This window comes from Saccostrea cucullata, unplaced genomic scaffold, assembly GCF_032062105.1.
Source record: "Saccostrea cucullata isolate Sc308-1 unplaced genomic scaffold, CSIRO_AGI_Scuc_v1 ctg595, whole genome shotgun sequence".
NCBI classification, from domain to species: domain Eukaryota; kingdom Metazoa; phylum Mollusca; class Bivalvia; order Ostreida; family Ostreidae; genus Saccostrea; species Saccostrea cuccullata.
This window is the reverse complement of record NW_026931109.1, coordinates 111356-137489: the sequence shown is the minus strand read 5'-3', so window position 1 is coordinate 137489 and position 26134 is coordinate 111356. Positions and strand designations below refer to the sequence as shown.

At 32.2% G+C, this 26134-nt stretch overlaps 1 protein-coding gene across 1 annotated transcript; it reads right to left on the bottom strand.

The window, feature by feature from the left end:
- Nucleotides 1-1026: 1026 nt before the first annotated feature.
- LOC134231411 (G-protein coupled receptor GRL101-like) lies at nucleotides 1027-7479 on the bottom strand. Its single transcript, XM_062713370.1, has 4 exons — nucleotides 6555-7479; nucleotides 3126-3265; nucleotides 2421-2504; nucleotides 1027-1101 (listed from the first exon to the last, which is right to left on the bottom strand). Exons 1-4 carry the CDS (start codon nucleotides 7477-7479, stop codon nucleotides 1096-1098), a joined length of 1155 nt encoding a protein of 384 aa, XP_062569354.1. The 3' UTR covers nucleotides 1027-1095.
- Between the last annotated feature and the right edge of the window lie 18655 nt (nucleotides 7480-26134).

Genomic DNA, 26134 nt, shown 5'->3' with positions numbered 1-26134 from the left:
GTTTAAGAAGTTCAAGATAACTTTCTGGGTATGCTGGAGGCGGGTTGATTCAGCATCAGGGATATATTTACCCCCCCCCCAAGGGGAACTTGGCTTTGGCCTTATTCTTCTGTATCCAAGTGCATCTCAATAAAAGACTGATTATAAATATATATCCTTCATTGATAATATTGTAGCTGGAGCTTTAGTGGATAAATCTGAAGGACATTTGCAACCAGAAGGAATATGGTGACTCTTTTTGTAGAAAAAGACCAAGTATACATTAATTCACATCTGGATAATGACCAAATAGTTGCTCTTCAACAACAAAACTTTATGATTAACGTTATGACTTCAACTTTTCTATGGTACACGTTATGACTTCAACTTTTCTATGGTACACGTTATGACTTCAACTTTTCTATGGTCAACTTTCCTTATATTTATGTAATAGCAATATACCATTATCTCTAGTATATGGAGTTTATACCTCCCATAAATTTGATACACAAAAAACATGCTTTACGCACGAACGATTTCTAAACAAATAAGTTAATGAAACATAAAACAGTCTTGTTAAAAGTCATCATTTGGCTTATTCTATGGTCGACACAATGACTTTGTCAGCAAACACAACCTATCATTAGGTTAAATGCAGACTGATGTAATTCTAAGGTCTTTATTTTCACAAAGAATTCTCTACAAAGAAGCATATTAACAAATCAAAACTTCTTACTATAAAACAGCGATTGAACAGAGTTCAAATCCCAACGATATGTGGAACTATCTTAATAAATCAACAAGTAATTCAAAGAATATTATTATTATTAAAGTACTAGTTATATAACAGTTTTAAAAGAATCTATATTTTTTTAATATCATTGTTATATCAACATATCTTTGGGATTTCCTTGCCAATGGGTATGTGTTTGTTGTTTTTTATGCAATGAATCAGGGAAAAAAACTAAAATTCTAGATAGTTGGATTGTGTTTTATTTTCTTAAAAATAAAAAAATGCAACAATCGTCTTAGAACCAAAAACAGTTTTTTTTTTCTTGAGAACAAATCCTGCCAATATTGGGAGTCTTCATTAAGTTCCTTTATTGTCCTTTTCTGTCAATACTGCAATAAAAAGAGTATCATCAGTACAGAGTTTAAGCAAAGTTAATAATTATACAGCAAATATTTCACACTATTAAAAACAGACTTCTCCAGCCCTAAATGTCATTTGTTCGTTATTGCTCCCTGCATATTTTGGGTGAGTAAATATTATGCTTATTATTTTAATCTTCATGTGAAATATTATTGTAAGATTTACAATATCAAATTACTACGCATCGAAGTATTATAAATCATCACTGCACTATGTCAAATGGGATGTGTAATTATTGAGTTTGTTTTACTTATTCTTAAACTAGAATATTTCCATTCATCTTTACTATCTACGTGATAATTATGAAATTTAAGTGAGATAATTTCTTGATAATTCAACCAGAATGTTAATTTCGACAGGTGAATGTTCAGGAGTCTTACAAAGTACAGTGAACTAATTTAATTATATAAATCAGCATCACTTATGAGCATTAGTAGCATCAGCATCCAGCTAGCATCAGGATCAGCATGTAAAAAACAGCATTACCAGCATAAGCAAGCAAACGATAAAGCAGCATTGACCTACTTAAAATCAGCATCATCCTATTAGCATTAGAAAAATCAATTATTTTTACAGGGAAAGAAAACTTCTCTTAAATTATCCGAATAATTATCACATTTAGTGAAATATTATGATTAAATTTTTATAAAAGGCACTTTAATTATTGCTTTCAATGGCGATGCTTAAATTCAATTACCTACTTCCGGTAGCATGATGCTACTTTCTGTAGCATTGACCTAATTATAAAACAGCATCAGGATAAGGATTACTTGCATTAAATCAGGAAACTAAGCATAAAAATCAACATCGATTATCATACTGTATCGAAAAAAAAATAATTTTCCTGCACTGTACACATGTCAATCTTGTGCGGCTGTGTTTGCGTCTAATGACAGTGGACGGGGACTAATGAAGTAAAAATGAAAGGCCTAGATAACTTTTAAATTTATATTTACAATTTTATTACATATATAAAGTAATGTAAGTATATGGAATCACTGACAAATTTGTTTGGTAAACCAGGGATATAAACTCTGGCTGGAAACGTTGGATAATTTATGCATGACGTGCTTTGTCTTTTGTGAAACCTAACAATGATAAACTGATTGAAGACATTCAAATAATTGTATGTTTCACTTTAAAAAAAATCATGACACTGTATCCCGAATGTTAAAAGAGCGTTTGACATACATATCTTAAGAAATTAAAAAAAAAACATAATTAGTTAAAGAGTCTGTAAAATTTTTGAAAAAAAACAACTTTTGTTAGCCTTATATATGTAAAATACCTTTGAAGATTTCAATAGCCGTTTGAGACGATCATTTTCGTTGATAAGCATTTTATTTTCCCTTTGCATATTGCTTTCAAATACCTAAAAAAAACAACAGCTTTGATACAAAATACATGTATGTTTCAATTGACAAGGTTCTGCAAAAATATCGTCTTTGTTAGTCATTCTCATTATTACAACTCAAATGTACATGTATTTTTTAAAAGAACAAAACAAATAAGTTTTAATTCTAAATCTAAATATCTATCTTAAACTTAATGTTCACATGAAATTACCACTCATTGTTATTCATACCAATTGAGGTTATTGTTTTGATACTAAATTTGATAGTGGTTTGTCTACTTCATCAATGCACAGGGCTTATGGCGGATATGACAGGTCAAAAGGAGATGTTTACACTACTAGATACATCTTACCACCTAATGGATTTCCGGGATTCTGTATTCACACAGTTCACAAATTGTAAGATTTTTGAGATCGATTAACCGACTTCGTTATATATTCAAATAAATACGCCTAAAGAATAAGCGGAATTTTTAATACAGCATTCCTATGAATAAATTTAACATGAGACAATATCAATATGATAATTTACCAATTTTCAGTTAATTTTACTTATCCAATTTAGTTTATTCCGTATATATGAGCATAAATAATTAAAACCATTCACTAAAAGTTTGTTTTAGGCATACATGTATTTACCTTCCTCCGCCCCCTGTCTCGTATGATGGCCGACAGAGTATAAAGTATTGGGTTAAGAGCAGAATTCACCGGTAAAACAAGCACTATGATCCAGGCGTAGACTTCCAATGAAATGTCAATACCATAAAACGTTAGCATACCTAGAAATGACAACATACCCAGAAATGTCAACATACCTAGAAATGTCAATACCTAGAAATATCAATACCATAAAATGTCAACATTCCTTACAAGGTCTATGTCATAAAACGTTAGCATGCCTAGAAATGTCAATGCTATCAAATGTCAACATAGTTACCTAGATATATCAATATCATAAAATGTCAGCATGCCTAGAAATGTCAATACAATAAAATGTCAACATACCTAGAAATGTCAATATCATAAAATGTCGCAATACCTAGACATATTAATATCATAAAATGTCAACATACCTTGAAACGTCAATACAATAAAACGTCAGCATGCCTAGAAATTTCAATACCATAAAATTCCAACATACCTAGAAATGTCAATATCATAAAATGTCAGCATGCCTAGAAATGTTAATATCATAAAATGTCAACATACCTAGAAATTTCAATACCATAAAACACGTCAGCATGCCTTGAAATGTCTATACCAGAAAATGTCAACATGCCTAGATTTGTTAATATTATTAATATTTTTTTTTGGCAAAGATGCATGAACAATCTTTTTAAAATCTTATTTTTTTTATTTCAGGTTCACATTACGTGTATGTGTCTCGTACTCTTTATCATCTGTTTCGAATAAGGATTCTTAAGGTCCGATAACACGTTCCTCAAATATTTCTTTTGTATCTCATTGTATTGTATTAAAAAATATTCATATTTCTCATTCTCTTGTGATTTCTAAATTGTTTTAATTTTTTTTCAAATATAAGTAAAAGTACATAAAAATTGTGATATGAGCCATTCCGATGATAACCTTTATGGGATATATAAGAAGTATCACCCTGAGGTATCTTGACCAAATTCCTGGTATGATATCCTTTTTGTGTGTGTGTGTGAGGGTGTGTGTGTGTGTGTGTGTGTGTGTGTGTGTGTGTGTGTGTGAGGAAACTTATTTAAGTACCTAAATTTAAATTAGTAACACATTCTTGGGTAAAGTTATTTATTTTTTAGGAAAAAGTCATCTGGCCTTTAAAACAATATAAATCTATATTCAGTTTCCCTATCCTCTATCATTCTGACTTTTCGGTTTATCAGCAAAACTAAATAACATTATTGAGTTTAAGAAATCATTCATACTGAGTCTTTTTTCTTAAAATTATTAATTTAAAAAACAGACATAAAACAGGAATAGTGATGGCATTACATAATTTACCTCGGTAGGATTTTTCTAAAGAATATACTTGACAAAGCATCAGATATAATATCTCTTCTCGAGATTAAGCCAGAATTACGACAAGAAAATCAGTCATACCCAGGAAAGTCTCTCTATACATTAAAAACCAAAGGAACTAAAGGTCATTGAAGATATTTTTGAGTAACACTAATTTCGAATCCACCAGTTACCTACAGGTATTCTATACAAATCCATCAGTAATTCCAATAAGTAACAATTATTCCTACAGTTATTTTGCACTGACTTACCGATAATTCCCACAGGTACCTAACACAGATTTACCAATAATCCTCAAAGGTATCCAACACAAACTTTCCTATAATTCCCAGAGGTATTTAGAACATACTTACCGACAATGTCTACATGTTACAAGCACAAACTTACTGATAATTCCCAAAGGTTTCCAACAAGAACTTAGGCCAGCATTTTTTTATTTTTAGGTTTACGAACATCAGAATGAAAAAGTCCGGTAGGAGGAGGAAATAAAAAAAATAAAATTTTTTTTGGATACATTATCGACTTTTCTAAATTAATTTTTGCTTCTTTTTTTATGCTCTCCTAACAGGCTCCTTGCCACTGGACACATAAGGGTTACAAGGGGAAAAAAGAACCCTTAATTGTTTATTTCATCTTCTAACAGTTGGAGACAGTGATATAAATGATAAATCTTGTGATGTTGGACAAAATACAGATAAAAAAAAACAAAAACAGTTTTTTAAAAACTCTTTCAATATATATGTATCTTCATATTTTTAATATGTATTAGGTGAATGTGTTGAAATTGTTCTTAATATACTTGAGACCTAAAATAATAATTCCTTTCTTAAAACAGACAGGGAGTATTGGGGAGTAGGATGGAATTTTTTTCAATTTGAATTAGTGTAAAATAATTTATCTGGCTGCCACAAACGATACTACATGCCTGTCTATATTTGTAATTTTGTATATAGTTGTTTTTGAATAGTTGAAACATTTTGTTTCTTTGGGCAAAATTATTGTTTATTTCTTCCTCAAATCAAATGGACTTAATCTCTCCCATAGTTTTATTCATTACATCTGATGCATAAGCGACCCTTTTCTGAAGAATGATGCTAAGACTGAAAGCTATAACAGAAAACTTAAACAATGTCTCTGACAATAGCTACCATGGGCAGATTTTAATCTGTGGGAGGAAAATAATTTACAGACAGATGACAGATACTTTTGAATACGGATACATTATCTCACCAACATGTCATTCTGCAACAAAGTCGTCAGCACTTTATTTGTTCTCTGAATGAATGAAACGTTTTGAATGGCACTCCTGTCGATAAATATTTACATTAAACCAAGGTTTAGTGCTGTTATGGATTTGACAAATCTACCTTCGTTACCCGCCATCATGCATTTTAAAACCGGAAGTACGAGTTCGTAAATTTGAAATCTCGATCCCGACTCAAATTTGACATTGGAAAGAATAAAATCTGATTTTCTCAATTTTATTTTTTTTCTGAAAATTCAAAAACTTGAGCGGCGGGTTTGTAAACCTAAAAATAAAAAAATGCTGGCCTTAACAATAATTCCCAAGGATACCTAACATAAACTTACCGATAATTCCCACAGGTACCAAACACAAACTTATCGATAATTCCCACAGGTACCCAACACAATCTAACCGATAATTCCCACAGGTATCCAACACAAACTTACCGATAATCTCCACAGGTACACAATACAATCTTACCGATAATTCCCACAGATACCAACACAAACTTTCCGATAATCTCCACAGGTACACAACACAAACTTACCGATAATTCCCACAGGTACACAACACAAATTACCGATAATCTCCACTGGTACCCAACACAAACTTACCGATAATCTCCATAGGTACCCAACACAAACTTACCGATAATCTCCACATGTACCCAACACAAACTTACCGATAATCTCCATAGGTACCCAACACAAACTTACCGATAATCTCCACAGGTACCCAACACAAACTTACCGATAATCTCTACAGATACACAACACAAACTTACCGATAATCTCCACAGGTACACAACACAAACTTACCGATAATTCCCACCGGTACCCAACACAGAAGATCAGTGATCACTACGGCAACAACAGACTTGGCTAGTGCAATTTCCCTTCGGCGACGGTTTGAGGCTTGGCTCTTCCTTCCAGATTTATTTACTTCCAAGATAATCAGAAATTGTCCAATGCTGATACCAACGAAAATAATGAAATTCAACCCAATAAAAATGATCATGGAATATTGCCAACCACTTTGTCTGTGGACAGATAAAGGTAAACTTACACATATAGGAGACTGGGCATAAAAATCTTTAAAGATTAACAACTCCATAGCCAAAATAGGAAATAAAGATATAGAAATAGAAAGAGCCCATGAGAATACAGATAACATGATGACCCATCTTCGTTTGTTTGGATAAAAAGGATGTTTGATTGCTATCAATCTGTCGATAGTGATAAGCAACACAAAAAGAGCTGACGCTTCACTTGACATTGTAGCTAATATCCCTGCAAAAGTACAAACACTACTGTGCCGCCATTTATAGTCCTCAAACCCATATACACCAGTATACATAAGATTTACAATAGCTATGACATATAGATATATCCCCATGAACAAATCAGCAATACTCAGATTAAATGACAAAATCAAGTATTCAATGGATGCTTTATCTTTAAATGTAGTTAAGTTACTTATGAGAGCAACGATATTTCCAAAAGTAGCCAGAAATGCCATATACCAGATAACAACACTTAGAACAGGAACACTGATTAACTGCTCACAAGAAGATATTGTATTCTGAGGGGCAACGCACTCCACTTCATAGATGCTACGTGGTTTGGCACAACATAAAGAGAAGACATCCACTTTGAGAAACTTGAGGTTGAAAAGGCCAAGGAACATTCCTTTGATAGACATTATATCATTATTGTGTAAGAACAAATTCTCTAAGTTTTCCATGTTTAAAAACAGTCCTTCTCCAAAATGTTTTATTCTATTATTAGATAGATCCAAACTAAACAATTTTTTTAAATTCCAGAAAGCCTTTCCATGGATATGTTCAATCTTATTGTTGTTTAAGTATAAAAAATGAAGGTTAGTTAAAGATATGAAGAAGTGTTTTTTGACATTACTTATAACATTATCTGATAAATTAAGAGAAAAAAGCGACTTTAAGTCTTTAAAAGCGTTGTTCTCAATGTCTTGAATACGATTGTTCTGCAGAATAAGGATTGCTAAATACACAGCTGCTTTGAAATCTTCCTTTCCTATGATTGTTATTACATTAGAAGAAAGGTCTATAAATTTTACGATATCCAGTTGAATTTGAAATTGACTTATTTTTGTTAAGGAACAATTTTGCTTCGTAAAATAATTTAAATCAAATATAATTTCCATTTCATCTGGAAAAAAACTTTCCTTGTCGTTTGAAATTATTTCCTGTAGTTCTATCGGACTTGAATGCCGAATAGCTACAGATATTTTAAGATGTCTTGAAATAAATACATACTTTAAAAAATCATAATTTGATAAAGCCAATTCGAAGTCATTTTCAAACATTTTATTGAGAAATATTTCAAAAATTTTTATTTTGATATCTTCAGATGTGTGTAAATTCATGTCGCAATAAATATCATAAAAAGATAAATTTGCATCTAAACCACTTATAAATCTCCTACCTTTCAAATCAGAAATCTCTAATTTACTGTTAAATTTGCTTGTTGTATAAGTCATCTGTGCGTACTTTAGCGAGCAGTTTATTAATTGTAGCGATTGTAATTGCTTGGAAGGTTTAGTTGCTTGGACAATTAGAAGAGTTTCAATAGAACTGTCACGAATTTGTAAATATTGGAGATTAACAATGATCCTTCTGTCTAGAAGAAAATGCTTAATATCTGACGCAATAATATTCAATGAATACACAAAAGAAGAATAAAGTTCATGAAAGGAAACATTGTCACACAAAATATTTCTCCATTCAAAGTAGTGATAAAAATTTGATTGGTAGCTCACACACTCCATTGGGACTTTAGATGATAATGGAATGCAGTGTTTAGGACATTCCTGAAAACATGTTTGTAACCCAGAAGACATGGATGAGATATTACATTCTCCATCTATAAAATTAAGACATTTTTTTACGAAACCAATTTTTCCTTTTACTACGCTAGAGTTGTCAAAGTCAGCCATAGTTTGATTAGCTAAGATAAAACCAGATCCTGTAAAGTTTTCGTGCCAAGTCCTCATAATGAAATCCTTTTCCAAATCATGTCTGCTATTTTTGGTAATGTGATCCCCTATACACCCATTGCATATTAGGAATGAATTTGTCGTACTCTCCAGATCAATAGCATGATCTAATGTACCTAAAATTAGAGTAAGCATTACATATGAAGGTTTCCTTTTTTAAAATTATTTCGCATATTATGATTATGACATTTTGAATAATAATTGAAATTTACTCTCAAAAAATCTTACAATTTTCTTCGTCACTCTTGTCGTTACAATCTTCCTTTCCGTCACAAAACAAAGTACTTGGTATACACTCTTTACTTCTAAAGCATCGGAACTCTCCATTTTTGCAGTGCACTGTGACTTTATTGTAGGGAAAAATTCAAAATTTTGTAGAAATCGTCACATCATATATATAAAAGTGAAAAAAGTAAGAAATCAGGTAGATAATTCCTTCAAAAAGAAGAATAAAGTACCGAACTGTACAACCAGGGATTCAAGTGAATATAAATTATAATATTACATATAAACTTGACATTTTATTTTGTCTAATTAGAATAAAAATTGTCGGTCATGTAAAAATGAAATAAATATTAAGTAAATATTTTTATCGTCTTTTTTGGAATCGATTTAACAACAGATGATCTTTACAAAAAGGAAACTGCTTAGTTCAATAAAGTTTTTATAAAGAAAATTAAAGGCCTTTACGTTTATATTTTGAAAAGAGTTGTCGTTCGCATGACACAGTGGTAAGAGCGTTTACTCTTGAGTCACAGAGTAAGGGTTTAATCCTTCAATTTTAAATTCCTAGGTCACAACTGAGGGATAAAGCTATTTAAACCAAGTTTTTATGTCGCAGTAAATGCTGGCACAAAAATGATCCTGTGTTTTGGCTTTGACAGCCACACATGTGTAAAGCCACACACAGGTGGACTTTTAAAATTTTTATAGTTGAGCTTACTTTTATACTTGGGCTTTTATGGTAGCATGATATTAATATTTAGCTCAACATTGAATAAAACGAAAATAACGGGTTATTTAATGTATAAGTTGTCCTTGAGGAAAACGTATCTCAATTCCCGGTCGTCATGTTACCGCCCCTAACACCCTACATATGACCACTAGAAAAATTATCAATTCTGTACTTCCGAACATGATACAAGTTTAAATCTCCAAGTTAACCGTCAACTGTAGGAGTCAGTGCTTCTCGTAAACAACAATTACAAAAAACAATAGAAGATAAAATGAACATTGATTATAGTCATAATGCAAAAGAAAAAAACGAACTAAAGAAAATTTTATTGAGTGTATAGCTCACCTGTACAAGGTCCCTTCTCGATGAATACGTCATCTATAATTACATAGCTGGCGGATTTATTGTAAAACATGGATTGGAAGACAATCTACAAACGCGAACAGAAACTAAATAATTTAATCAAGTCATGCACTCAAACAATGCATATCGTGCAGCAGGGGTTTCAAATGATCCTCTAAAACATCTGTGACGGAGGATCAGAATTTTTGTCATTAAAGGGATAATGCATTTTTCTGCCAATGTTTACTCTTGACATTTGCTCTATGCATCACACATGATTCGGATTACAAAAATCTTAATACAAGTCAGTGTTTATTATGGCAAGCCCTTTTGCTATTTATTCGGAAAATAAGATCTGTTTTAAAATTACAGAGATATCTCTCATTTTAACCTTGTTAAAGATATATTTCTCTAACTTTAAGAGATATCTCTCTCGCTTAAAGAGATATCTCTCTAGCTTATGAAGATATCTCTCTACCACGTAAAAGAGATATCTCTTTTAACGAGAGAGAAATCTCTTAAAATTTGAGCTGTTTCTCTTTTAATGGAAAAAAAGTTTTGCTAGAAAAAATCTCTCTTTCAAATGTGAAAGAATTTTTTTTTATTTGAAGAATCACTAAAGAATAAATTTTTAGAAAAAGAGCTTGTCATAGTTTATAATTATTGCCTTACGATAAGTATGAAAAATGATTGACAACAATCGACTTAAGAACCCTCTCTACACTGCACACTAAAGAGTTATGATTCTATGGTAATTTTCTGCAGTTAGAGTGATCTGCCCTTAAATCTAAATTCCAAAAAATAGAAATTTACAATATATTACGCAATTTGTAATTACTTTTAGCATTCTGAACATTTTAAAGCCCAAAATAAATTAACTGAACATGATTTTTACATGTATTTTCTCTACTGAAGTAATTAACAGTGATTTCTATTCAGTGATACTGTGTTGTCTTTGAACATTTTTCCCAGGGGTAAATGCCACACATCATATAGTGAAAATTAAATAAATAAGCTTAATATTAACTGCTTTATACAATATATTTTTCTCAATGTCCAAAACAAATGCTGCCACTGTGTAGAGAGGGTTCTTAAAGATGGATTTTTCTCATATTTATAGCATTTAAAAATAATTATTAATGAAATTTTTACAGGTTCAAGAGAAAAATATAACATTAACTGATAATATGAATTATATTCAATTTGACCATTTTATTTTAGAAGCAAAGTCAGGTTAGGGTAATATTTTTCATTTACATTAAGAGTAAAAATTTAATGTTGTTAATCATCTTTTGCAAAATTTTATTTTAAAAACTTGAACAATCCTTGTTTACATTACATGTAGTTGACACGTCCAAATTGAAACAAATGATTTTACAAAAAAGATATTGGATTACACGATTTTCCCTTTTTTAAAAAATTTTTTGTTAGGGCAGGGAGGGGGGGTGGAAATTTTTGTTTTATATAAACATTCTTCGTATATTTAAGTTTTTCTTTTATTTTCACATATTGTTACATGTAAGAAGTCATATAAAGATTAAAGGTATTATGGAACAGTGAGCATCCCCAGCCGACCGGTCACACCTGTCGTTTGCTCCGTGTTATAATCGGGAAATAAAGGGAAAATCCGTTGTCAGTTCAGTGTGTAAATAATAAACTAATAATTGGTATGAACAAAGACTCAATGATAAATTGAATCGGCTGACATGGTCAATGTATCGACTAATATGAATGATGGCTTTAATCGAGAATGTTGATATTCTGTGTTCAGAAACTTGCTTATCGATATCTTGTCTTGTTTATGGAATTGTTTATACGTATCGAATGAACTTATAAATATAAAACCCGTATATACAGTTGATAATGGAAGTACATTGAAGCATAAGTAAAAGAAATTCACGATTGAAAAGTTAAAGTCATCACATTTGTCAAAAAGCTTGGTTGTTTAATTACCATTAATGTCTTTTTCAAAAATAATTTATATATATGAAACAGTGTTTTAGACTCTCGTCTGCTAATAACAGGTCGCAACTGGAACCCTAGATTGTTAAATCTTGTCTACAAAAACCACATAGATATTGTCAATCAGAAACTCAAGCATCTTTTTGATGTCAACTTCAGACTCCTTGTGTATATCATCAGATTGGTTTTTAACAAAATAATTTTACAAATGACAAATGACAAGATAATTAATTAACGAATACGGTTTTTATTTAAAAAGCAGCTGTCAATGATAGATAAAAAAAACATGAACTTTTAATTGATCGTGGGAAACGGTTGTATATAAAGTAGAAAATTCGGAGTTAATGTTTTTGATTTTGGTAAAAGTTTCAACTTGAAAGACTTTCTGATGTAAATGTCAACGACTTCACCTATCCCGATAGAGAAGCAATGATAACAAACGAGCTCTCCGACATTCGATATCACATACAAGATATATTCTTTAGAGGTTAAAATTAAAGTATTCCTTCTATACAACACACAAACAACAAAGCAGGCACGTAGCAACGGGTGGGGGGGGGGGTGGGGGTGCAGGGGGGTCTCCCCCTTTTTTCCAACATTACTTATTCTATAGGAAATTTCATTGAAAGGCTGGTTGTCCCCCCTCCCCCAACTTTTTTTTATATAAGAAAAATGTAGCATAAAAATGTATACTGAAAGAAGAGGGATTTCCCCCACTTTCAAAAACGATGCTGCGTGGCTGCAAAGGAGGCCTGATACTGATGCAACGTCAGGGATTGCTACTCAACATTGTAAGGTTAAAACGACGTCCAAATAGATTGTTTTTTATGTGCGGTGTCTATATAATAGTAAGATATATCTTAAAAGAGAATAATTAATCACTTTAAGGTAATAATATAAATCAAAATGGTGGACAGAACGTTGCGTAAATGTACTTTTTTTCCATTAGAGCAGTTCATTGTGACGATTTATTTCTAATTTTCTGCCATGGTGTTTTATTCCTTATGAGGTCACACTATGAAACTCTACAATAGCATAGATTAAAAATTGTAATTACATTTGTATGTGTCATGATGATCATTCGGGAAAAAACATCAACAGAAAAGCAGTCTATGGAAAGAGAGACGTACCGATAGAAAATTAACACGTAAAATTTGATGGGTACAAAATTCGTATATATATTAATAGGAAATGCACATTGACATAAAACTACGAATCATGCATTATAAGAACGTTTGACCTTATTTTAATTAGCTAATAGACACTTCTGCAAGACATTCTGATTCTTTTATATTTTTCATTATAACTTATAAAATTGAATGAAACCTACATGTACCTAAAGTAATTTTTAAGTACTTCTAGCGGATATGAATTTTAATAAATTTTGCCTCTTGAATTCGGAATAAGTCAATAAGCTATTAACAAATACACTTTTGATATGACATCATTAACACATCGGGATATATTCGCAGGACATAGGTGATGCTTCATTAGACATGTTTACATATACATGTAGAAACTTTTCATTATCTTCAGAGAAAAGTAATTGTTTAAAAGTACTCAGTGCATGTCAAATCACATTTGTAAATTTACCAACAAAATTTTCTTTTTACTCCCATAGAAAATGCGGTACACTATATACATTTTTATTAAATGGGACATCTTAAAAGACTTTTATTTAAATGGATTTCTGTATCTATTCTCTAAGCATATATTGTTAACAAAAATATAACGTCTTAATGTGATGAAATAGAACGATCCTGTGACATTTCTAAGAAATGTGAAGAGATATTTCTTTTTTTTTTCGAGAAAAAACTCTGTTGTATGTTTTTCTCTGTTACAACGGGACAAGTAGAAATCGACATTATTCGTGTGTTTAATGTACTGTCAGTATATAGATACCATTGGAATAATATTTTTATTTTTGTAAATTACTATTGGCGAGGAACCTTTTATTTCAATATATAACACCACATGTTTATTATCAGAACTATACAAGAAATGTAACCTGAAAACGATTAAAATTTTAATTTATTGTAAGTAGCAATTTCTTGACGTTACGTCACTGCAAAAATCGGAAATTAATTTAGTTGCTTATAATACCTTATATTTCATTTTCACTGGCAGGTTAATAGACACCCTCTGGAAGTACTTTTCGACCGTGTGTTTCCTGTAGAGACTGACATCACTATTTTCATCGACATCCCTGCTAAGTACTTTGTGCACATTGCTATCATTTGGTACATAAGCCACAACCAATGAAGCATTTCCTTATAGCATATACGAATAATGAAAGCATTGGATAGCATGATTCCATGGCACCTCTTTACTCAACAAATAAAAATTTTGTACAAAATGTCTATTTGGGGGGTCCATTTCACCCTCTATGAATACAGGACGCATTAGTGCTGTGTTTGCTGAAGACATAACAGCTGAACTCTTCAGATAAACTCCTTGAAACATGAAAAAAGAATTCAGATTTATTATGCAAGTGTCAGAATATTCGTGCATTCAAATATGTTACATAAGAAAATTCAATTATGATTATATGTACAAAAACTAATTTAATAATGATTTTATTTAAAGTAGGTAGGGCATTGATACCATGTTTTTCTATAATAGAGTTGACAATACATGTACAGATCTTTAAATTTTTCGCAGTGCGTTTTGTATTGATTAGCTGTGCTTGTTTCAATATTCATACTTTATATATTCAACAACTGTATATAAAAAAAATTGTTGAATTTGGAAATAATCCAATCATCCAAGCAAACAATATTCAAAACAATAACTGAAAATAACGTGGAACTAATAGGCATCGATAAAATGACTGAAAAAACCGTGATTATTTTTTAACAAAAACTTATATAACCTAGAGGTTAAGAAATGAACCAAGTGTAGTTTACTTTAGAAATGTACATAATCATTATTTGGAATGGACGTTTTGAGCTTGAATACAATTTGCTTCATTACTTAAAGTGAAGCAATATCAAAGGTTATACGAGTAATCTGTTCCAAGACATTTGGACAACTAACTCGGTACCAATAGAGTGGAAAAATGGACTAATTATAAAACTACTAAAAGAAGAAAAATCGGAGTCCAACAACTGGCGTGGAATCACACTTTACCCACAATAAATACAGTTTTTACCGGAGTGTTTTTAGACAGAGTAAAACAACAAGTCGATGTACAACTAAGAGAGAAACAAGCAGGGTTTAGACCAGGAAGATCATGTTTGGACCAAAGTTTTGAATTAAGAAATATCTTCTCTATACCTTAACTTTGTAGACTTTGAAAAGGCGTTTGGTAGTGTACATAGAGAAAGTTTAAGTAAGCTCTTGAGGTAATATGGCCTACCTCCGAAGATTATTGACATCATCAGGGTACTGCATAAAGGATTTCATTGTATTATGATGGTTAACAATGCCAAAACAGAGTGGTTTTCATTAAAATCGAGACTGAAACAGGGTGCTATGCTATCCCTGTCACATTTACGGTGTTTGTATTGTTTATTTGTCTTGTTTGTATTTTAAATTTACTGTAATAATTTTTCTAACGTTGTTCCGTAGTTTCTTTCAGTTTTCTAATTCTGGACCCCTTCGAACACCCTCTTTGGTACCTCTACATTACCTGTATTTATATACCTGAGTTTAGGCTTCCGCCCTTCTTAAAACCGGCTTTTCAAGATGTAGCAGCACGAGCTCTGACTGACCAAAATTTACTGTCCAAGTTTTGTAAAGTTAAAGTACTGAGTATATTTTAAGAGTTATTACAGACACTGACTTCTGAGGTGAGTAACATGTTTTATTTACATTTTCTTCTCTGTTTTGTTAATTAAACGGTCCTGGGATAACTTTGTTATTTCAACGTATTTTAAAATTTAGTTCATTTGTTTGAATGGTCGTTCGTTTGTATAGTTTGTATGTTTGTAAAGTTACTGTGTGTAAGTGTAAGTTACATGTAAAATAATGTAATTATTGTGTAAAAGCATTTAATACAAGTTCTGTAATGCAGCGCTGTGATGTTGACCCCATTATTATTCCATTTTCGTGTATGGTGGGTTATGTGGGTAATAACTTGTATGTAGCTTTGAGTATTCAACTGTGTAACTTAATGTGTTTACAATTGTTGTATTATGTAGGTCCCGTTGGACGTTCTACGTTCTACGTCGTTTTGTGTATGGTGTCAGTGTATGGTGCACAGAGTATGGTGTGATGTAGAAACTTACCGGTGTGTGGACAGACAAGAGCCAGAATACTATGTACAATAAGTTGTCTATATAAATGTGAAAACGTTTTTTGAGTTTTTCATTATTTGGAGATCACTAGGGAAAGAACCCGCAACAATCCCCTCTGCTCTTCTTAGTGGCCATAGACTGGGTCATGAGGGTATCCACCAGAGAAAAATGACATTAGATGAAGAATGGAAAACAAACTGAATGACATGCATTATGCCGACCTATGTCTCATCTCATCCACCTGTCAGCAAATCTAGGAGAAAACAACGAAACTCTATACAACATCTAGACGTCTAGGCTTAAACCTAAATTTTAACAAGACCAAAGGAGATGGGTGAACTTACCGCGCAGAAAACCCGCTAGCTAGAGATATATAAAAATCATATTCAAATTGTGAATTTAGTATTTAGAGTAAAGTTTATGAAAGTTTATGTAAATTTTTATGAAAAATGATAAATGATAAAACAAAAAGTTTTTAGGAATATTTTTCATTAAAATTTATTCTTTTATATAAAAAAATTTACTGTGGTATCCATTGGGTTCGAACCCTGGCAATAAAAATCCTACTTTGTATTCTCTATTGAGACTAGCAAGCTAACCACTACGCTACACAAGTCCTGACGAAGTGTGGCATTTAAATCATGTTTGTGATATGACCATTAATTTGAGGGACTTCGTGTATTTCTTGAAAAGATGCGAAAGTTATGTCATAAAAATATATTTTTAAGGTATAGTGGGTCTTTGCTCCATTATTTTGGAAACCAAAATATGTATTTTTGTATGTAAACCTTGAGGATTAACTTTCAAAAAAATGGAGAGAAGACCCACTCATATCGAAAAATAGTTTTATAGTGTGAAAAAATGACTCGTTTTGTCCTCTTTCGTGTGTGTATAATATTTCATAGGCAAATAACTTCAATCTTCATGAGATTTGTGCAAGTTGTAGAGATTTTACATAAAGCATACTTTAATGTTACATGAAATATTAAGGAAAATTTTGATATAACTGAGATTTAATTTTTCACTTTCATGTTTGTTGCGCTATGGGCTTATCTCTCGTCATGTTCACCCATCTCCTTAAAGAGAATCATTGCACGGAATAACAACTCCGTACAAGTTGATAAAGAGATTTTGGATGATGTAGACACCGTCACATTCCTAGGCAGTATTGTAACAACATCATGAGGTACTGAGCAGGACATTACGTGAAGAATCAATAAAGCTCGTCATGTGTTTGCCATCTTAAAACCGGTTTTAACATAACCATTAGGACAAAGCTTAGGATCCACAATAGTAATGTAAAATCAGTACTATTATATGGATCAGAATTTAGGAAGATGTCAGGATAGGAAGACATTTTGGTGGAAATTGTAAGAAAGTGGAGATGAGTCAGACGGCCGACGGCAAGAAAAAAAGGGGCAGGCCAAAATCAACATGACGAAGAACAGCTGAGAAAGAGCTGAAAGAGATAGGGCTGACTTGAAAGGAAATAGAAAAAAAAGCAAAGGATAGGGATGGGTGAAAGGATTGTATGGCTGCCTTATGTGCCACATGACCCAAGTATGTAAGTACAGTTTGCTTTCTCTATATATTTTCATATCGAGAACAAAATAACCATGGACCTCTGCAAGAAAAGAAGAATTTATAACATCATAAATATTGTGTTAGGAATGTATACATTCAAAATTAAATTTATAAATAAATAAATTAATGTTAAGAAATACAAAACGCTTTGTAACAGATATATATTCAATAACAAATGCTGTTAACCTTTGATAGATGTAAAATTCTTTGTGTCCCCGGCCCTTATTCTGGTCCATGGCATGCTTTCCCAAATAACAAAGTTTGCAAAATGATACCACGAAAGACAATCTGTTAGAGTTATTCTGTTACGACACATGGCAACGTCTTCATATTCCTCAGTGTATACTTCCCATCCACATAAATCCTTCTCAAAGTCGCAATCAACTAATGAAAATAATTCTCTGTTTACTTTAAGCTGAAGGGCAGGATAATGAAAACAGTAAAAGTATATTTTACATGCAACTCAAGCACTGGAAAACTCTGAAAAAATTATAAACACCTTAGCTTTGGATCTCCTTCGTTCTAAAAAAAAGAACAGGTAGCTCTCAATCTCTCGAATTTAACGGGATCTTAAAATATCGAGAGGTAGATGGGTTCGAGAAATCGGAAGGCAAAGGAGATCAGTAATTTTATTTCCGATCATTAAGATTCAATAATAATATTTAACAGAAGAATTCTTACACATATTCCTTCGATATATAGTCCTTGCTGAATTGATAATACGCTTGAACATTTCGAGACAAAAAGAATGAAAAGATGTGCAGAACTTCAAAAGATACGGTTTTCGAGAATTTGGCACTTAAGCTCAAGATTAAGTATATAACTTTAGACTAATTTTTTGGTGTTAGATACGTCATAATTAATTTCACTTTCTTTTTCCCATACTTTACGGCTTTAGCAGAATTATGTGGAAAAAGGGGTATTTACATGACATTCAATTTGAAATCATATGAAAAGTGAACCGGATACCTTTATTAAATGTGATATTGATTTAAAGAAGAGGCCACGAACATACTAATTACCGGTTTCTGATAGACTGTAGGCAATCTGGATACATTTCCTCTGTCGAATATGAAAAAACTCCAATATTCATGATGGTTTTCTTAGTTTTTCATTGAAAATTACAGTTTAGAATACAGTTTTTAATCTTGTTTCCCTACAAATTATACCCCGAAACACCTTATTTGACCAAGCTAAAGTTGTAAAGCATCAATAAAGGAATTTGTTTCTCAAATTTGATAAATCTGTAGGAACCTTAATTACTAGATCTTGACCTGAATTTGCTTACTAGAAATAATTTTTCGTTCCCACAATTCTTTTTACGTGAGACAATGTGTTCGCGAAAATATCATTCTTGCGTATATTAGTAATCCTAAGGATCATATAGAGCAATAAACACAATTAGTAAAATGTTTTTGCTGTTTATAAGGAATAAATGTCTATCTCACTAAATCTAAGTGATCTACAGTAGTTACCTTAAACTTACACATTTTCGAGGGGTCAAATTTTCGTGGTTTGAGAATAATATATTGGTTCATGAGGATTTGATGTCTTGGTTGAAGAATTGATAATACATGTATATGTGAAAAATCGCATTTTGTAGTAAACATAAATTCGTGCGTCTTTTCATACTTTGAAAACAACGAATATTGAAGTCCCACGAAAATATGTGATTTCACAGTAAATATTTTAAAAAACATAACTGTGGTTTTACTTCAAGAAATGAAGAACATTTAGAGATTGGAGTTCTAGTCATCATAGTCACCCATCTTCCGTACATGGTTTACCTGTTAAGCCCTTAGAAACATTGAAAATAACCAGCATTGAACAAGATGTGTTTCTGAGACACTATGCGCCCAAACACTATGCGCCCGGCGGCAACAAAGTACGAAAAAAAATATTTTTAGCAAATAGGTCACAGTCAAGGTCACAAGGTCATTGACCTTGATTTCAGATGAAAGAACCTTATTAGTGGAGTATATATGCATACCAAATATAAAGTCTCTATTTCCAATGGTTCAAAAGTTATGGCGAAAGTTTGAAAAAAGCTATTTTTTGCATATAGGTCACAGTCAAGATCATAAATAAATTTCAGAAAAATCTTAACACAGTGTTTGGTTTCCTTCTGTTTATCTCCTTTAGTCTGCACGGACTCTTGTATATAGCCTTTGGGAAATAAAAAAACAGACTAATTTCCTAAAAGATTGATTGATTGTATATTGTTTCACGTCTCAATCAAGAATATTTCTTTCATACATAGACGATACCATATACTGGTGTAGGGCTTCAAATCTTGTCCTATACTCGGCACTTGCGGCCATTGAGCATCCGGGAACCTTTATTTTCACCAACGTCAACCGTGACACTGGACCTCGGTTTTAAAGGTATCATATGAAGTACCCGTGACTTAAACTACAAGCTAGATGCCAAGTGCATTACCCTCTCAAAAGAAAGAATTTTGTTTGATGGGGATCTTTTAAACAATGTGATATTTAGCTCACCTGAGCTGAAAGCTCAAGTAAACATTTCTGATCTCCTGTCTGTCTGTCCGTCCGTTCGTCTTTAAACTTTTTCACATTTTCTACTTCTTCTCAAGAAGCACTGAGTCAATTTTAACCAAACTTGGAGCAAAGTATCCTTGGGTAAAGGGAAATTCAAATTGTTAAAATAAAGGGACAAGTTCTTTTCCAAGGGGAGAAAACCAAGAAAATACAAAAATAAGGTGGTGTCATTAAAAAATCTTCTTCTCAAGAACCACTGAGCCCGAAAAGCTGAAACTTATGTAAAAGCACCCTGGGGTAGTGTAGATTCTAAATTGTTCAAATTATGACCCCCAAGGGGTAGGTTGGACCACAACAGGAAATCCAACCTTTACAATTAAAGTATATGGGGAAAAATTTAGAATCTTATTAAGAGCTACTAGACCAGAAAAGCTAAACCTTGTGTGGAAGGATCCTGAGGTAGTGATGAATCTACATTGTTCAAATCATAACCCCTGGGGATAGGGCAGGACCATAAAAGGGAATGCAAGTTTTCAGTTGAAGTGTATGGGAAAAAACTTTTCAAATCTTCTTCTCAAGAACCTCTTACGGCCAAAAATTTGAAACTTATGTGGAAGAATCCTGGGGAAGAGTAGAATCTAAATTGTTCAAATCATGACCCTCGGGGATAGGGCGGGGTCACAATAGGGAATCCACGTTTCAAAAAAAAAATATAAAGAAAAATATTAAAAATCCTTTCTTTCAAGAACCACTTTGGAAACATTGATGTATATGGGGAAAAAATTTAAATCTTCATCTTAAGAACCACTTGACTAAAAATGCTGAAACTTATGTGGAAGCGTCCTGGGGTAGTGTATATTCTTAATTGTTTGATTTATGACCTCTTAGGCTTGTCAAGGTCAAGAAAGTATTACAAAGGGGGTAATCTGTTAAATGACAGAATAGCCAAACTTACTTAGGTCAGTAATGTGGCCCATGTGTTCATAATGGTAACTTCCATTTTAATATCTATACGATATATCACGGTGAGCTTCAGATAAAAGATACAACTGAATCTGACACATCTGTTTCATTTTTTCATATTTTACTTGAAAAAAAAAGTTAATGGTAATCTAACAATCAAGCTCTTTTGTAAACATGATGACTTTAAATTCAGAGTCGTCAACTTCCCTTATTTATGCAGCAAACACCTTCGCCACCTGCCTACAGAGTTTATATAACCCAGTTGATTCGATACGCAAGAGCTTGCACTACATATGAAATATATCTAAAACGAGGTAAATTATTGACAACTAAGTTGATGAAACAAGAATATCAGCAGTCTCGTTTAAAGACATCATTACGTACGTTCTATGGTCGATACAATAACCAGTTTATCATTAAGTCACATGCTGACAGATGTTTTTCATACTAATTGTTAGTCCATTATTTATACACTGAAATGACGACAGATTTTTCCGTTATTTCCCGATTCTGACAAGGAGCACACGGTGGCTGTGACCGGTCGGCAGGCCTAGGGATGCTCACTGCTCTATAACACCTGATTCTAGCTCCGATGATTTGGAGGTCCGCGTTTGTTCTGCTCCAATTTTTTATTGTTTTATAGGTTTAGGTCTTGAATACTGTTCGTTATCTCCATATATGTTTCATGATAACTACTGTTAAGAGTACAGCATAGTACTGTGAAGCATTGCTATTTCATGACACTATCGTTGCAAGATAAGGTATTTGATATAAGTGAGAAAAACATTTGGCGGGCCTTGGTTATTGTTGTATGAAAACTTTGAAATGCAAATATATTTGAGAATAAAATTTATGCAAGTTGAGAGACACGCCAACTAAAAGAAAGTTTCTTGCTGGTAAAAGTGTTTTAAAGATATTTCTTTGTTCACAACATGATAAATCGCAGTTGACCTTTGTAATGTTTAGGACGCTTCATTAATAGAACCAAAATCAAACAAAGATAAATAGTAATCAATTATATATATATTCTTTATGTTCCATACCGAAAGGATATTTTATAACTAAAATACAAATTGTGATATAGATATATACATTAATAAGATATTTATAAGGCATTAATTATGTTTGTGCATACCTGGACTAGCCTCGATTCCACATATTCTTAAATAGTGAAACAAAACAAGCAATGTCCATGATTTCATTTTTCTTGCTCCGTCCGCTATTTCACTAAATGGAGAATTCTTTCTGTGGGTCTATGTCGTGGAAACCTTTTTCAAAAAATATATGATATTTTGTTGTCTATATAATCTCTGAATATTCTATATGCAAAAATGTATACATGTATAAATATCTTTGATTGGTCTTTGATCTTGTGACCTTAATATTCAATATCATTCTTTTCTTTGGAAAAAATATCCGAAACCAATTTTCACACAGTTCAAATTTGCGATCTTTGACCTTTAAACTTAAAAAACCAATAGGTTTGACTTTTGAAGTATAACTGCATTGAAAAGGCTCAAAGAAATTTTTACTGTCAGGAAACCCATTTTTGAAACACATGAATTTATGACTTGACCTTTGAGCTATTGATCTCAAAATCAATAGGGTCTTTTTCAGGCCAAAGGGAGTTGTGGTATATTTATTTGAGATCGATCAACTTTACATTGGAAAGTGTCAGAGGCATTTTAAGATATAGTTTTGGAAAGACATCATTCGGATTTATAGAAATCTGGCCTTTGAAAATCTGATAAATCCTATTATTTTGTTTTAATTAAAGATAACTAAAAGTATCAGATGAACACTGTTATATGAATTACCTGCATTCGAAGTATATATATCTCAGTTGATTCGATATGCAAGAGCATGCTCTAAGTTTGAACAATTTCTTAAACGAGGTAAATTATTGACAAGCAAGTTTATGAAACAAGAATATCAGAAGTCTTGTTTAAAGCCATCATTTCGTATGGTCGATACAGTCAACTTGTCAGCAAATACAATTTATCTTTGAGTCAAATGCTGACTGACGTTTTTAATACAAATTGTTAGTCCAGTATTTATACACTGAATTTGACGACGAATTTTTCCGTTATTTCCCGATCATGAAAACGAGAAGACGGCGGGTGTGACCGGTCGGCAGGGGATGCTCACTTCTCCATGGCACCTGATTCCCACCTCTGATGTTTCGGAGGTCCGTGTTTGCTCTGCTCTTATTTTGTATATTGTTTAATGGACTTTGAGATTGAATACATACTGTTCGTTATCTCCATATCCTTCTTTTAACCACCGAACATGTATCTCTGCAGGTGGACAGTTTGTCCCCGAGGATACTTGTCGTTCGGTACCTATTCATGCATGAGTACACAGAATAACGAAATAATACTGGCAGGCGCGTCTCCCAGTATAAAAGGGCGTCACTACTTTGAGTCTATAAGGGACACAGACTCAAGGAGTTCATTTGGTGCCCCTCGGATAATCCTCAGGGATATTAAACATATGTTAGATGTACAGACTCAAGGAGTTCATTTGGTGCCCCTTGGATAATCCTCAGGGATATTAAACATATGTCATATGTACAGTCTTCAGATTCCCAGTTTTGGTATAGAACCAATACATCATATACCAAATTGAAAGAGTGTAAATTTCTATTACAGATATATTGGATAATTCCTTTTCCGATCCCATGTCTTCGGTTTCAAAATTTTCTGTGTTTTTTACATTTATTTGCAAAGGTCCAAAGGTTTTTCGTTATATCTTGCGGAAACGAAAATGTGTCAGACAGACAGAAATAGAAATGGCGGACGAACAGACGGACAGAAATTAATATCTATCCCCCACATTCAGTGAAATCAAGAATTTCATTTACCTACATAAACTTAACATTTTTATACAAAGAAAAATATTTGTTATTACTTCGTTAAGCAAAATTTGTTTTTAAAAAAAGCAAAGACAAGAACAATTGTAAAAAAATATTTTTTTTAAACTCACCCACGAGGAATTATTTTCTCTGTCTTACAAAAAGAAACCAATCTTATTCTCGTGTCTAAATAAATTTCGGTTGTTTTCCGTATTAAAGTTAATGTTTGAATTCACAGAGAGCCTTTCTTAATGCAGCCTAAAAAACTGGGTTTAACGTATGATATTAAAGTCAAACAAAGATGACAGGCGCCATCTTTGTTAATTTTCATGTGATATTTGTATTTTCTGTAGGATATTTGCCAAGTGATCACTGTAAAGACTCATGAATGTGCCAGAATTAGTCAGAGTCTTTTGCAATTTATTGTATAAATATTAAGTAATTAATTCAAGTACTTCCCTTTGTTTGTGCTCTTCTGTACTTCATTTGACTGCAATATAGTGCAATAGCTTTCATCAATTTGTTAATGCATTTAGCATGTTTAGTAAACGTTTTACAAAGAAGATACGTATTAATAAATAACATTTAGTATACAACCGTGAACAGTAAATAATAAGACGGTATATAGCGGTATTTTGTTCTTTGGATCAAGTTGTTGATATTTTATATATTATGTTTAGCTTCATGATAAATTTAAGTGGCACAGGTGGAAGATATTCTTGTACTGTATACAGTATTCAAGGTGCTGTACCATAAAAAGACCAATTAATGAATAATCATGCTGGTTAGCAGTGTATCACTTTGATTAAACCCGAATATGACAAGTTTAAGAAACTTTGAAGAATGACATAGATATTAAGATAATTAATTAAAAAAAAGAAGAAAACAAACATTTATCAAGTTCAAAAGTCAATAAAATGATATAGATTTGTAACACAGCAAGCAATTTTGTGTAATGGAGATGTAGGCATCCTCTGTAGATGCCACCATGATTTCCATGTAACGATCTGAAAAATCGTAAAATCTGTAGATTAGTCAGTGTTAAAACATGGCGAACAATTTGTGTGAAAATATTAATTTAACGTAAGGAGAGATTGCATTTGCTCAGATGGTTATTGAATTAACGAAAGAATTTGTATAATGTTGATTTGAAAAGAGACTTGATATCTTTTTATCATTAACGTATTCAGGTATTTGTCGATATATTGTTTTGTTTACGAGATTTTAAGTCCGTAAGAGCAGGCGATAATAGCCTAATGATATATAAATGAGGAATGATGACGATAAAAAAATGAAACCATCACGTGTATTGGTAAGTTAGTTTTATTGTTATGTAACTCTTAAGTACGGAAGCCCTGGAGGGACATTGACTTACTTGTTATGACTAATTTGTTATAACTTTTTTGTTTTGACTTGTTTGTTGTGAATGTTTCGTAGCTAGTTATAACTAAGTGTAGGAAAGCTATTGAAAACCTGTTGCTGGGCTTACTTTTATGATAAAAATGATATTAAGTCCTGTTTTAACTGTGGTTTTTGATTAACAAATTGTAGTTTAACTTCCAGTACAGTTTTGATTTCTAAAGTAAATACCAGGGTATTATTTTTGTTGTTTTAACTTAATTCTTATTTTCTAAAAGTTATTACGTAATTCTTATATGTAACTTCCAGTTTGCACGATGATTGACAAACTGACAGTCACTACTATTTTATCTTGTCGTTAGTGATAAATTCAAGGCCTTTTTTCTCTTTTTTCTGAAACTGCACGTTGCCTTCATCTTTCACGCCACTTTTTGTAAACTAAACTTGTCATAACAAATTCAAAATAACAAGAATTCAAAGTTAAGTCATAAGAACTAAGTCAAAACACATAAGAACTAAGTCAAAACATATAAGAAATAAGTCAAACACATAAGAAATAAGTCAATATCCCTCAAGGGCGTCCGTAATTAACAGATAAAAATTTAGT

Excerpts from the sequence above, each read along its gene's own strand:
- LOC134231411 (XM_062713370.1), bottom strand. The coding sequence starts at position 7,479 with ATGGAAAACTTAGAGAATTTGTTCTTACACAATAATGATATAATGTCT. Across the intron at positions 3,266-6,554 it reads GGTACCGGTGGGAATTATCG|GTATGCTAACGTTTTATGGT; the intron begins GTAAGTTTGTGT and ends TGTCATTTCTAG. Across the intron at positions 2,505-3,125 it reads GAGACAGGGGGCGGAGGAAG|GTATTTGAAAGCAATATGCA; the intron begins GTAAATACATGT and ends TGTTTTTTTTAG.